The sequence below is a fragment of the Lampris incognitus genome, chromosome 5 (assembly GCF_029633865.1).
Source record: "Lampris incognitus isolate fLamInc1 chromosome 5, fLamInc1.hap2, whole genome shotgun sequence".
NCBI classification, from domain to species: Eukaryota; Metazoa; Chordata; class Actinopteri; order Lampriformes; family Lampridae; genus Lampris; species Lampris incognitus.
The window spans coordinates 22,915,706-22,930,070 of record NC_079215.1 but is presented as its reverse complement, the minus strand read 5'-3'; the positions used below and the strand labels follow the sequence as shown (position 1 = coordinate 22,930,070).

General features: G+C 45.0%; 1 protein-coding gene across 1 annotated transcript in view; it reads left to right on the top strand.

The window, feature by feature from the left end:
• Window positions 1-14,365, top strand: part of LOC130112908 (gastrin/cholecystokinin type B receptor-like) — a 38,905-nt gene that overhangs the window by 9,701 nt on the left and 14,839 nt on the right. The window contains exons 2-4 of the mRNA XM_056280431.1: window positions 2,948-2,961; window positions 6,928-7,480; window positions 8,126-8,755. Of these exons, the coding sequence (XP_056136406.1) occupies window positions 2,948-2,961; window positions 6,928-7,480; window positions 8,126-8,755 (1,197 nt within the window). The remainder of the gene's footprint in view (window positions 1-2,947; window positions 2,962-6,927; window positions 7,481-8,125; window positions 8,756-14,365) is intronic.

The window sequence follows — 14,365 nt, the reverse complement described above, 5'->3', positions numbered from 1 at the left end:
ACAGGACTTTTAGGGAAATGAAGTTTACTGTTATATTCTTAGAAAAAAAACCCTTGAGCTTAAAATTTTATTGCCTGGGAAATGTTAACAATATGATCATGACTACCTGACAGTGACAATGTCACACTTTTAGATCCTACCTACTTTATGTTGTCATTAAACCGTCGGTTTTAAAATGCATATTAAGAAATTAAAAAAACTACAATCATCAAATACACTAAGACTAAAAAGTTTTTTTCTAGCCTTCCTCATAGCAAAATCATTAAAAAGTTCATCAAAATTTGTTCATCTAAGTTTGTCACTTTCAATGCACCCAATGCTCAGTGCAGACAATCTCTCTTGAGACATTGTGGCCCTTAATTCATTTTTAATTCTTTTGAGTCCTGAAAAAGACCTCTCTCCTGAGCAGCTGGTGACCATTATAAGCTAAGAAATAGCCACAGTATTGCTTCCACATTAGGGGAGGCCAGCTGAATTTTTTCCTTGTAGTATATAATTTGATAAAGGTCTGTATGAGACAGACAGTGCTCTTCTGTAGGCTGATGGCTTTGTCTCACGTACAAGTGAAAGTGCAAAAGTTCATCAGTAAGTTTCAGGTCAACATCTTCTGGGTATGTTTCCATCAACAGTTCAACATCTTGCTGAATTTCTTGCTTAGAAGCCGTCAGATTAGCAAGAAAGGGAAACATTTGTGCAACATCACTGTACACAGTAGCCCCTCTTCTTAAATTGGCTTCAAGTGCATCTAGCATAGGAATAAAGGATTTTACCCTAAACATATCTCTTGAAGAGTGTTCATCTATGGCATCAGGACCAGGTGCACTTCTGTCAAGTACTTGCCGTTTCCTTACTCTTTGTCTCCTTGTAAATAGTTCTGTAGTTAACATTTGGTAAGGTGGCTTTTGTTTGTTGCTCAAGCTCATCAAAATCTTCTCTAATTTTGCTTAAAAAAATCCTGAAGTGAACTATACAAACTTGCACAAGTACTCAATAACAGTTCTGATTTCTGAATGGCTTTGCTGGCCGCATGAAAATGACCTAGCACACGGGTCCAAAAATGCAGCATAAACACAAATTCCAGTTCTTCCATTTTCAGCAAAAGATTGTTAGCTTGAAGCCTGGTATCAGTCACCCTTCCCATTAACATCAGAGTACAAATGACTGAGGGCATCAGGGATAGCACTATCCAAAATAGCTTCTGTGGCTCTCGCATGTGCCTCCCACCTAGTGTCTGACAAATATTTAGGAACTTTTGACTGAAGTTGCAAAAATGGCTTTAGAATTGCCCATCTCTTTGTGGTGGATGAAAAGAGGGTATAAATTTCATTGATAACGCCAAAACAGTTCACTGCATCAAAGCAGCAATCAACAGCTGAATGGCCCACCAAATTTAAAGAGTGACCGGCGCATGGAATAAATCTTGCAATTTTTTTTTTAATGATTTTTTTGCTGCATACTGTTGTATGTACCTGCCATGTTGGCAGCATTGTCACAAGACTGCCCTCGGCATTTTCTAAAGTCAATTTCAAGCTCAGTACTGAGATAGTTAAACACTAAGTCAGCCATGCTTTCTCCTGTGTGGTCTTTTAGCTCAAGGAAAGTTAAAAAACTCTCACTTGGTAAACCGTCTTCAGGTGATACATATCTGATAATTAAAGTCAACTGATCAGTATGTGAAATGTCAGGGGTGGACTCTACAGACAAGCTGAAATATCCAGCCTTTTTCACATCAGCCAGAATTGCATCCTTAACTTTTTCTTTGCCATGATTCGAATAATTTCCTCACATACAGTTTTTGACAAATAGGAGGGATTTCCTGAACCGGAATTTCCATACTGATTGATATGAGCGTGTAAACATTGATAAAATGTTGCTACTAGTTCTAAAAGGCCAAGATAATTGCCGTTACTTGGAGATCCAAATTGTTCATTGTCTCCTCTGAATGGTAAGCCTCATTCTGCAAGAGTGCATAATACAGCGATAATTCTCACCGAAAAGCACCACAGAGCGCCACAGCAGGCCATTCCTGCCTGTGGCCATCAAACTTTACAACTCCTCTCTCAGACTCAGACTGTCAGACACTCTGAGTTAATGGTCATTGGACTGGCCCTGTCAGGTTTTGTTTATGCTGCTTGTTGTGTGCTGCGGTAGTGCAGTATAGATAGGGTGTTATGTGCACCATGCTTGTTGATATATTTTGTTCTTATTTCTATTTCTTATTTTATATTTTATTTCTATTTGTTTCTGTTTTTCTTGTTTCTATTTTCTTATCTTGTATCTTGTTAGTTTTTAGTTATTAGAGCGTGAATGTCTATAATAGAACCCAATTCCCCCTCGGGGATGAATAAAGTATTCTGATTCTGATTCTGATGACATGCCGCCAGTACTGCTGTTCAGCTTTTATTTGCTCCTCTAGCTTTGGAGTTAACGTTTGTCCTCTCTTCTGTGTTAGGTAGGTCAACATGGCATTCCTGTGCTTCTCTGGGTTTTCATGAGTTTGGATAAGATAGGAGTTTTGTCAGTCAACAAACCCTTCAGAAGCTAAAGCTGTAGCAGAGGATGCAAGGTTTGGAAAGAGTTTACAAACAAAGCAATAAATCCGGCCTTTTAAGGGAGAATACACAAGTCACTCTCAGCTAAATGTTTCCCCATTGACTTCTGTTGAATAGAAAAGAGCTTTTGTGCAAAACCTGGACTGTTTTTTGTATACTCACTTGGAATTTGAAAATGGGCCAATACGATGCTGAACTTGAGAGGGGCCCCTCTCTACCCAATAGGATGCTTCCCCATGGGATAATTCTGTCCACAAACCAGCACCTGTTACAGTAGATCTATGTTTGGCATCATCTAGCTATATTAGCGTCTGAAATACCTTGGACTTGGCCTGTCTTACCAGGTGTGAGCTGAAAATTCTGACTATCCACATTATTTTCTTGTGGCTCTTTAGCCTCTCCCTGTCCAGTAAGTGACTCTTGAATTAGTTTTATATTTTCATTTTGAGCCGGCATCATGGCTGCTTCCTCATAACCAGCTTGCTGTTCTGCCTGCTGCTTCGCTGTTTCTGTTTTTGGGAGGTTTTCTTCTGGTTGAATGTTAGTAGTTGGCTGGATAGCTCCACCACACTGACTTCCTTGTGTCAGCATCAATGTATCTGCTTCACCGCTGGCACTTGTTGCTTCTGTCAGTGGCTGATTCAAGATAGCACTGATTGGTCTTAACTTCTTAACCATATAATTTTCAAGTCTCTTTCTCACGTGCTTGCTAGCACCACTTCCAAATCTTCTACTCGTGCTCAGATTAGAATCTGAAAATAAAAAGCAAAATTAATCTTCAACAGTTATTAGAAAGGAAAACATGAAGGGGTGCTGTCACAAAATGGGGTCCACTTCAGTGAAGAATTAAAAAAAAAAAACTTTATTCTGTATAATATTTGGGCAGCTTTTCTTAAAGAATTGTTCCTTATTGACAATTACATTGCAAAATCTGAATCAAATCCACTTCCAAAAAACTGTTTACAAAACGAGTCTGCATTTTCCTATCATCAACAAAGACGCTATAAATCAGCATAGTTTTATTACTAACCCGACTGTTGAAAATGGCAACGTCATCTGCAGATACTTGCACAGCTGTGTTTTCAGCTTATCTATCTCACTGCTTTCCTGGAAGGACAAAATCAATACAGAAATCGATGCTAGTGTCAAGTTATCGGCTTAAGACAGTATTATTCTGAAATGGAACGCAAGGGAAATGACTGAAGGGTTGTTCAGAGAGTACAGTGTGTTATGACAGCATGTGTAAGAAAGGCCTATGACTCTGTCCAAAATATTATATACCTTGCTGGAGGCCCCCTAGACTTTGAGGCCCTTGGCTTCAGCCTGCCAAGCCTATAGGTAACAGCCCACTGGCTGGTGGGCTGTTCCCCGGAGCCCCCGCTGCTGCTGCTAACGCTAGCTTGAACCTTGTCTGGGGTAGCCGCTGGAGTGGGTTTGTTTTCAGTGTTATTGTTTTCATCCTTGTCGTCCTCCTTAACATCATTGTTGGTAACATTCGTTTTGTTTTTGTTGGTTTTTTTGGGAACATTAATGTTGCTTGATATTCTCTTTTGCTTGCCGTAGCTCGCCATTGTTGCTTGAACGCGTGGACATGGGTCACGTGGCTTCCTGGAGGAGGACGCTGAGTCTCTTCAATAAATAGTTTAAAGACTTAAAATATATATTTCCCCACATCCCTCCAGCTCTGTTTAAAACCATTCCACACACAATTTATGTTTAAAAAAATGGTTTTAATTTTTAATGTTTACGGTTACTGCTGAGTTTAAGATGCTACAACCTGCAGCCACCACAAGGGGGGGCTACAGCCCCGGCAGCCCCCCCCCTTCCCGCGCTAATGGATCTTTAGAAATAAATAAGAAAGGTGTCATGTGTCGTACTTCTGGCTCCGGCATTTCTCATATGCTCCGTATGGGTCGGTAAGTGACACCTGTGAGACGCGACGATTTACAACGACGTGCTGCATAGAAATAATGATCGTCATAAATTGTAAAACAAAAGAAAAAAGAAAGAAAGAAAGAAAAAGAAAAGGAAAAAAGCAAAAGAAAAGACGATTCGATTATCATCATATACATTTTACGCAAATAGGAAAATTATAAATAGCGTCACGGTAAGGATTTAAGGAAAACGTCGCAGGATGGTTAGACCTTGCGCACGCACGCACGCAGGCACACGCGGACACACACACACAGCGAGAGAGAGAGAGAGAGAGAGAGAGAGAGAGAGAGAGAGAGAGAGAGAGAGAGAGAGAGAGAGAGAGAGAGAGAGAGAGAGAGAGAGAGAGAGAGAGATTAAACACTCAGTGCGGATAGAGTCGGAGTGTACTTTTGTGTACAGGTTTAGGGTCTATAACTGACCCTGCATGGTGTCTCGAAGCACTTCTCTCCATTTCGGCAGCAGCAGCAGCGGGTGAGACCCCCCACCCCCTGCACCCCCCCGCAGAGTTTCCGTCGCCGCAGTGACCTTTTTCAAATCTCAGTCATGCGGAGCCCCGGAGCGAAGACATCACTGACAGCGACCCTCACGGGAACAAATGAAGCCAGGGAGCCTTTTCTTTTTTTTTGTTTTTGTTTTAATTTTTAAGCTATTTCTGATTTTTCCATGGTCTGAGGGGGTGGGGGGGAGGCGGACGTCATGAGACACGTGGCAGTTTTGAGCGTCAGGACTAACTTTCCGCGCGGTCTCTTCGGGGAAAGCGGCGCGTGGTAATTGGCTCGCCGCGCCGCTCGGCTCGTCTGCAGCCGCGTGTTGCAGAAGAGCCCGCAGCGTTTGGAGCGGCGTTCATTCAGCGAACGGTCAGTAGACAGGGAGTGGGATTTGGACCGATTATTACTCTGAAAGGTGGTCATGGTTTAATCGTTTTCTTGTGCTTTTTTGTGTCATTTTTGTACTGGGGGGGGGTCTCTTGTGGTTTCATCTGGTAAGTTTCTAGGAGCCCGTTTTCACGCACAAAATGTCACCGTCGATTATAGAGACGTGAAACCCATTTTCTTCGTTTCTTCGTTTTCTTCGAAATTAATGATAATATATAAACCTACACACCTGCTGCATCTACACTGAGTTGTAACAGAAGTTGTAAATGTACACACAACAATGTCCCAGTCAACCTATAGCTCCTAGATACAGACTATTGACTTTTGAGTTATGTGCATACTATAGCCATAAATAAAATGATAAATACCTTTTTTAACGAGGCACATCCTGTAGCCTATGCAACCTATTCTATGTGTGTGGCTAGACTAGTTGTTTCCATAGCCTATAGCCTGGAACACTTAGATGTGGACACACTGAGAATTAACAGGCTGTTAAAAGGGGGAAAAAACTGTTGTTGTTTTTTTTTTACACAAAAGGGACATATTTTGTTGTTTCTTTGTGAGATCACGACAGCTTTTAAGAGCTGCAGCTGTTAAAAGATTAAAGGTGCAAATGGTCGCTAATATCTCTGGTTTTTCTCTTCACAGACATGACGGTGAATTGATGGACTGAAGGAGGGAGAGAGAGAGAGAGAGAGAGAGAGAGAGAGAGAGAGAGAGAGAGAGAGAGAGAGAGAGAGAGAGAGAGAGAGAGAGAGAGAGAGAGATATCTGCAGTGATATCTTCCTTGGAAAGGGGCAAGTCTGTTGCAGATTGGTCTTGGATCAGCGGACTCAATCAGCCGCTCCCTAGAGGAATAGAAATGTATATGATATTTTGCAACCGTGCTGGGACTGTAGCACATAACGCTGGACCAGGACTGCAGCCGACTCACAGCATATAACATACGGAGAAAGAACATGTTTGCCAACGAATTGCCTGCAATGCAACTCCATTAGTGGGAAACGCGGGACTGCCAACAATATTGATTTTGGCTTGTGAAATGTGATTTTTAATTGATTCATTGCCCAGAGAAAATTCCTTTCCCTCTTTTTTTTCTGTCCCAGACAAATGGAATTCAATGAAGGCTAGTGAAAATCTGTCAGCCTTATATTTCAGAGACAGCCCATTCCTCCCCTGGCCCAGCGGCACCATGGATCTGTCCCGGGACCTGTTGGTGGATACAGGCTCAGTCCAGCCCAGCGTCCCCCCACTGCTGCAATATGATGGCGTTGTCTCTGCAGTCTCTCCAGAAAACCTCAACCACACCTATAGCTTCCCCAACTCTCCAATCCCCCTCTCCTCTTCCACCTCCACCTCCTCCTCCTCCCTCCATCAACCTTTGGCCTCTCTTCTTCCATCCTTTCTGCTTTCATCCTCCTCTCTCATCCCTCCCCCCTTCCTCTCGACCACCTCCTCCCTTCAGCCATTCACTTTCATCCGCCAACCCCCGCCTCTTAATCCCCCCTCCCCCTCAGCCTCCTTCTCTCTCGCCCCATCCATCTTCCCATCAAATGATTTGCCAGATTTGGAAAGCATGTTGCTCTGGACACTCCACGAGCCGGGTACGATTGCCCTGACCGTCATGTATTGTCTGTCCTTCATGCTGGGATTCACAGGGAACCTAATGTCTTTGCGTGTCCTCACCAACCGCCGCAACCGACGACTGGCCAGTGTCAGCGCCACGCGGAGTCTCCTGGTGAATCTGGCGGTGTGTGACCTGGCTGTGGTGTGTGTGTGCATGCCAATCACCCTCGGGAGCCAGATCTACTCCTCGTGGGTGTACGGTGACCTCCTGTGTCGAGCCGTGCCCTTCACGCAGGCCGTCTCGGTCTCTGCCAGTGTGCTGACACTAACGGTGATTAGTGTGAACCGCTACTACAGCGTTCGATCCCCACTCCGCGCCCGGTCCATGTTTACCCGCCGTCGTATCTTGGCGACCGTGGCTATGGTGTGGATGTTGTCATCGGTGATGTGCACTCCGCTCGCGGTGATGAATCGGCGGCGGGAGATCAGCTTTGGAACCTTCGCCATTTGGGTGTGTCAGGAGGAGTGGCCTCAGCCTCGCCTTAAACAGGGGTATGCGCGCCCGCTGACGACACACCAGGGGTGCGATCTGACCAATGCTACGAATATGGATTCACCACCGGAAGTCTTATTATCAACACCACTAGTTGATATTGATGCATATCTGCTTAATCTAGCTCCAAGCCACATTTGTAACCCGGAGCACACTGGGGTGTGGGGGAGTCTCTGATGCCCCGTGCGGGTAATTCAGGCTGGCAACAACAGTGACCTTTCACATCAATTTTCAAAACACAAATATTTAGAATGGCATTTGTGCGATAGTTATATCCTCCCGGGTGCTTTATTCCTGCTGCATTTGCCCTTATTTTTGCATTTCCAACCAGTTTAAACTGACTTTTGATGTTTTTATCATTTGTCTATTTGGTTTTTACTTTAATGTTGCTTCATTGCCTGCTGCTACACGAACGTTTATTGTCCACAGATATTTTTTCCCCCACATAATTCCCTTTGGAGGTGCATGAGAGTGCTGCTAGCAATAAAATCGGGGCGTGTATCGTTTTTATCCCCACACATAAAAATGAGAACAAACAAAAATAACTGCGAGCAGCCTGATAACTGTATTAATGAATGAAGAGAGCATTTCAAGGGAAAGACAGGACCTTGTCTTTAATTAATAGACGTCTCTCTCTTCCACAGGTATAATGTGTTGCTATTTGTGGTGCTCTACTGTCTGCCAGTGACCTTTAACCTCACCATAGGCTTCCTGACCGGCAGGCGGCTCTGGGGTGGCAGGAAATCAGCCTTCTCTGATCTCGATCCTCGCAGCCAAGCCCTGCATGTGTCACGTCTCAAGACACGCCAGAAGATAGCCAAGATGGTGGTATGTCTGGTTCTGCTCTTCGCAATTTCCTGGCTGCCCCTGTACCTGGCTGACCTCTGGATTGACCGTGAGCAGCAACCGCCACCTTGGCTCCTGCAGACACGTCCATTTGCTCAATGGCTCGGCCTGACAAACTCCAGCCTAAACCCAATCTGCTACTGCTTCATAGGGGACTTGTACCGCTCGGCTAAGGTCATACGGACACGCTACTACCGGAGGGTCGCTGCCCTCTTCGGCTCGTCCTCTTTCTCCCACTCAGCTGCTATTCCCACTACCACCTTGATGCTTACTGATGCCAAAGTGACAGATGAACATCACTGCATAGCTGCGGCAACCATGGCAGCTTCTGCGTCCATGGTGACTGTGCCCAGGCTCTTCAGTTTGGCGAGAGGCAAGGGGTTGGAACTGGGGCAGGTGGAAGGAGACAGCTTGGGCTGTGAGGGAAGGTCAGACCCCAGTATCTCAGGCTGATATCGATACAGTGCTGGTGTTTGTGATAGCTCTCTGCTGCCCAGCCAGCGGCATACATTCAACTGCTCTGCACACAAAGCAGAAGGTTTGCCTGTGAGAAGACATCCCATAAATGAAAAAGTTCAATCATTACCTTGAGGAACAAAGACTCTGGAAATAGACACGCTGTCCCTAAGGATGCATTCAACGGAGAGAACATATAATCTGCCATCTGACAGGAGACATGTGGTAACCGAGGGCTGAGACAATCAACCGTCAAGTGGACTGTATAGAAAAAACAGATTAGATATTTCCTCTGTAATAGATGACAGTGAGAATGAAATAACGGGCATGACTAGCCTGCAAAAGATGTGGACTTTCCGATTTGCCGACAGGGATGGGAAGCAAACGTGGATTGTTTTTTTCCTGCCAGAGAGGAGGAAAGGGAAACATTGATTCCCGTTGTGTTAACCCCATTCATATACTATCAATTGTTATGAGAAAGATAAAATATCTGTCTAATCTCTCTTCTGCGCTACCTACTTCGTGAACCAGTTCGGGACTGGGGCATGATTGAGCTTGCATAGTCAGATGGGGCCGTGATCGAATGGTCCTTGCAAGAGAATTGGTGCAGAGTTAATTGGCTCTGGGCAGGGCAATCGCTTTATCAGTCAGCAAGATGGATTGCAGTTGTGTGGTCATTTTGTTTACACACAGGTCATGCCAAAAGAGATTCAGCAGCTACTGACAGTTAATATCTGTGATGTATTTCAAATGAAACATCACCTGGTGTTTACTGTTGAATGTTAGTCTTGGTTATTTCTCTCGTGATTCTCTCTTTTTTTCTGCAACTGTCAGAGTTGTTTTTGTATTTCACAGTGACTGTGAAACTTGTCTTAAACTGCAAAATGTAATGGGTTAACTCCTGACACGTACACGTGCACGTGCATGCACGCTCTGAAACACAAACACACACACACACTTGCGTGTTCAAATATTCTGACAAAGCATTACTCAATGGCATCACTACCGATGTGTGGAAGTCGGGAACGCAGATATGGTGTTAATGCCACAGATGTTTGTTTGCACAGTCAAGATTTGCTGGCCAGGTTGCATGGGATGTAATAATGTGGAGAGTTTATTTTCTTTAACATAGTAAGACCCTGCCCGCCTATGAAAGATGAATTAAGATATGAATTAAAGACACAGTTCATTGTTAAGAATTACTTAAGGTACTCGTGGGGCACCACCACCATAGACCCTATTCTCATTTCTGCCTGAAACAGCTGTGAGCAAAGCCAATTATACAATGTTCGTCTCATTATTGAACAACATAAAGTTTTTACCCAACCAGAGATATTGTCGCTGATTTTCCTCAGTACACGCTTTGTGACACAGCTCCTGGAAGAAAAAAAAAAGATTGTAATGACTTTAATGGTTTCCGGACTGACTGTTTACACTTACAAATATACACGCATAGACATCGACACATGCACGCAAACACAGAAGCACAGATGCATGCACACAACCACATCAAATATACCCCCGGCTGTTTTTAAAGTTGTGTTGATGGCAGGATTATAAAAAAAACAACGAAATGCAATGAGATCGAGCACTGATCACACAACACACACACACACACACACACACACACACACACACACACACACACACACACACACACAGAAATTACACGCAAACACAGTAATATACACACATAAACCCCCATATAGCCTTATGTTTTTGCTGGGGAGGGAGAAGTGGTGAAAGATTTGGACTAGAAAAACAAAAAGCCTGTTGAGGATGTTTGCATCCTTCATAAGAATCGTAATTAGACAAGGCAGGGACAAACATTAATGGGCTCTGGATTTGGATTTGAATATTTCTCCTGGATGAAAGGTTGCTAATACAGAAGGAGGCCAGGATGTGGGATTCGGTACAACTACATGCTAGTCATATGTTATTGCTAGGCTTTGGGTTGATGTTAACAACTGTCTGAGCTTATGCCATGTGCCTTATGCCTAGGGAATGACAGTAAATAAGGGGAATTGCAACAAAACATGTAGAGTGAACTCCATCTCTTGCAGGTAAATTGCACAAAAGTATTACCTGTTATCATTAAGACTTGTCTATGGCAGCTGTTCATATGCAGCAGACCTCTGGATGTCCCACCACATGGAAAGAAGAAAAGAGATTGCATTACTAAATGTCTGAAATGCTCTGATCAGGTAAAAGAAAAAACAGACAACGTGCCTCACAAGAACATCTTGCTTATATTTCTCCTATTCGTCAGACTAGACTCATGATCCCCTACTCCTTGATAAAGGGATTTAAAGGCACAGGTAGGCTAAGATGTGGGATTTGGTGCTTACATATTGGTTACATAATAGTCGGGCTTTGGCTTGATAATACTGGAGCTTTTATTCCTCTTGACTATGAACTGGCTTCACTCCAACAAAAGTTCCCGGTTTCTTTTTTAAAGCTTACAGAGAACACAAATAAGATGAGAGAGGAGATACAAGGGAGGAGATGCACCAATGAAAACACACACGCACACGCGCACGAACACACACACACACACACGCACACATATGCCCTGACAAAGACTCCCACTTTCTCACCTCAGAAAGTTATGATGTATCCCTATATCGTCTCAAGGCATCTCTCCCTTTCGACAGTCTCTTTCATTTGTATAGACTCCACCCTTTCATTTTTATATCTGTCCATTGCCTTCTCCTCCTCATCCTCTATCTCTTTTGGTACCTCTCCCCCCCCCCTGTTTCTCTTACACCCCCCACCTCTTTTCTACAGTCTTCCTTCTATGTCATCTCTTCTGGACTTGCGTCATTCCTGTTCCAGAGTGTTTCTCTTTCTTTTTACTCTTCCTTTATACGTCTTTTATATATATATATGTATATCAGAGCAAGGACCACTTGAGAAAGAAGAACATACCCAGAGGGGTGCACTGCAGAGCATAGGCACTGAGATGATCAACTAAAAAATACCATGTGACATCTTAAACGTTATGGCCAGGCCTCGGTCCAATACAGATGCTCATCCTGCCAACACAATTGATTGGAAAATTACTGCAAGTATAAGATCATAATGATGCACATCTATATGTTGTCAATGAGTCAGGTCAAAAACTGATATCAGGATGTGATTTATCTCGGTTTGTCTTGTTGGATTTGAGTCACTTGGCTTTCCACCGCACACAGGATGTCTTTTTGAAACAGTGACTATTTTGTATTTGATGTTGAATTTGGCAGCTGTCAAGATGTGTGAGACTACTGGTGCATGAAATAGCACATTTCAACATAAATGCAATGTCTCAAGTGGAAAACTGAATCAGTTTAAGCAAATGGGACGGATGTTTTCACATCATCATTTCGATCCACTCACAGTAGACGTCGCTGTGCTCATCAGCATAACATAATGAACTCAGTAATGTGAGTCGTGTTTGAAATGATTTACAACAGGATCAAGTAATTGATAGCTGAATGTGGAATACATGCATCACCCTTCTCAGTGTCAATGTAAGGGAATTGTGATGGAACCAGATTTGTTTTGTATTGTGTTTGCTCACGTGGGCAACGATGAGGAAACAAGGAGGGGCATGATTGGGAGCGGACTTCTGTGAGAGTCATGGATTGGCCACAACAAACACCATGTTCGAACATAAGGTAGTTCATAAGTGTACTTGGTACCAGAACACCTTAGGGTGAAGATCGATGATAAACTTTGTGGTCATATCATCAGGTCTGCAGCCATATGTTTTGGACATTTGGATGAAGACAGGAGCAGAGCTGTCAACTGATCACCACCTGGTGGTGAGTTGGATCAGATGGAGGGGAAGGCTGCCGGACAGACCTGGCAAACCTAAACGTGTAGTGAGGGTGAACTGGGAACATCTGGCGAAGGCCCCTGTCTGTGAGTTCTTCAACTCACACCTCTGGAAGAAGTTCTCATGTATCCCGAGGGAGGCTGGGTACATGGAGTCTGAGTGGGCCATGTTCAAAGCCTCTGTTGCAGATGCGGCAGGCAGGAGCTGTGGTCATAAGGTCATTGGTGCCTGTCGACGTGGCAACCTAAGAACCTGCTGGTGAGGGAAGCCTTCAGGCTGAAGAAGCAGGCCTTTCGGACTTGGTTGGCCCAGGGGTCTCCTGAAGCAGCAGACAGGTACCGGGAGGCCCGAAGGGCTGCCGCTTCAGCGGTCGCGGAGCAAACACTCTGGTGTGGGAGGAGTTTGGCAAGGCTATGGAGGAGGACTTTCAGTTGGCCTCAAGGAAGTTCTGGCAAACCATCCGGTGGCTCGGGAAGGGGAAGCAGGGCTTGACTCAGGCTGTGTTCAGTTGGGGGAAGGGAACTGTTGAACCGGACTAGGGATGTTGTTGAGGGGTGGAAAGAACACTTTGAGGAGCTCCTGAACCCGGCTAACACGTCCTCAGTGGAGGAGGTAGAGTCTGAAGACTCAGGGGAAGCCCCACCCATATCCCTGGCAGAGGTCTCTGAGGTAATTAAAAAGCTCCTCAGTGGCAAGGCAAGATGAGATTCGCCCTGAGATGCTGAAGGCTCTGGACATTATTGGGCTGTCTTGGTTGACACACCTCTTCAGTGTCACGTGGAGGTCGGGGATAGTACCTGTGGAGTGGCAGACTAGGGTGGTGGTTCTCATATTTAAAAAGGGGGACCGGAGGGTGTGCTCCAATTATCGGGGCATCACATTGCTCAGCCTCACTGGGAAAGGCTACGACCGATTGTTGAACCTCGAATCCAGGAGGAACAATGCGGATTTTGTCCTGGCTGTGGAACAATGGACCAATTCTTTACCCTTGCGGAAGTGCTGAGGGGGGCATGGGAGTTTGACCAGCCAGTTTTGGAAACCTCAGAATTGCATCTTTGCTCTTCGCAGATGATGTGGTTTTGTTGGCTTCACGGGAACGCAACCTCCAGCGCACACTGGGGCAGTTTGCAGCTGAGTGTGAAATGGCTGGGATGAGAATCAGCACCTCCAACTCTGAGGCCATGGTTCTCTACCGGAAAATGGTGGATTGCTCCCTTCGGGTTGGGGATGAGTTGTTGCCTCAAGTGAAGGAGTTCCAGTATCTCGGGGTCTTGTTTACAAGTGAGGGTAGGATGGAGCGGGAGATTGACAGATGGATTGGTGCAGCATCCGCAGTAATGCGGATGTTGCACCAGACCGTTGTGGTGAGGAGGGAGCTGAGCCAGAAGGCAAAGCTCTCAATTTACCAGTCAATCTTCATTCCAACCCTCACCTATGGTCATGAGCTTTGGGTAGTGACCGAAAGGGTGAGATTTGCGGATACCAGCGGCTGAATGAGATTCCTCCATAGGGTGTCTGGGCTCAGCCTTAGAGATAGGGTGAGGAGCTCAGACATCTGGAGGGAGCTTGGAGTACAGCTGCTGCTCCTTAGCGTCAAAAGGAGCCAGTTGAGGTGGTTCGGGCATCTGATTAGGATGCCTCCTGGGCGCCTTCCTTTGGAGGTTTACTGGACATGGCCAACTGGGAGGAGACCCCGGGGTAGACCCAGAACTCACTGGAGGGACTACATGTCCAATCTGGCCTGGGAACGCCTTGGGATCCC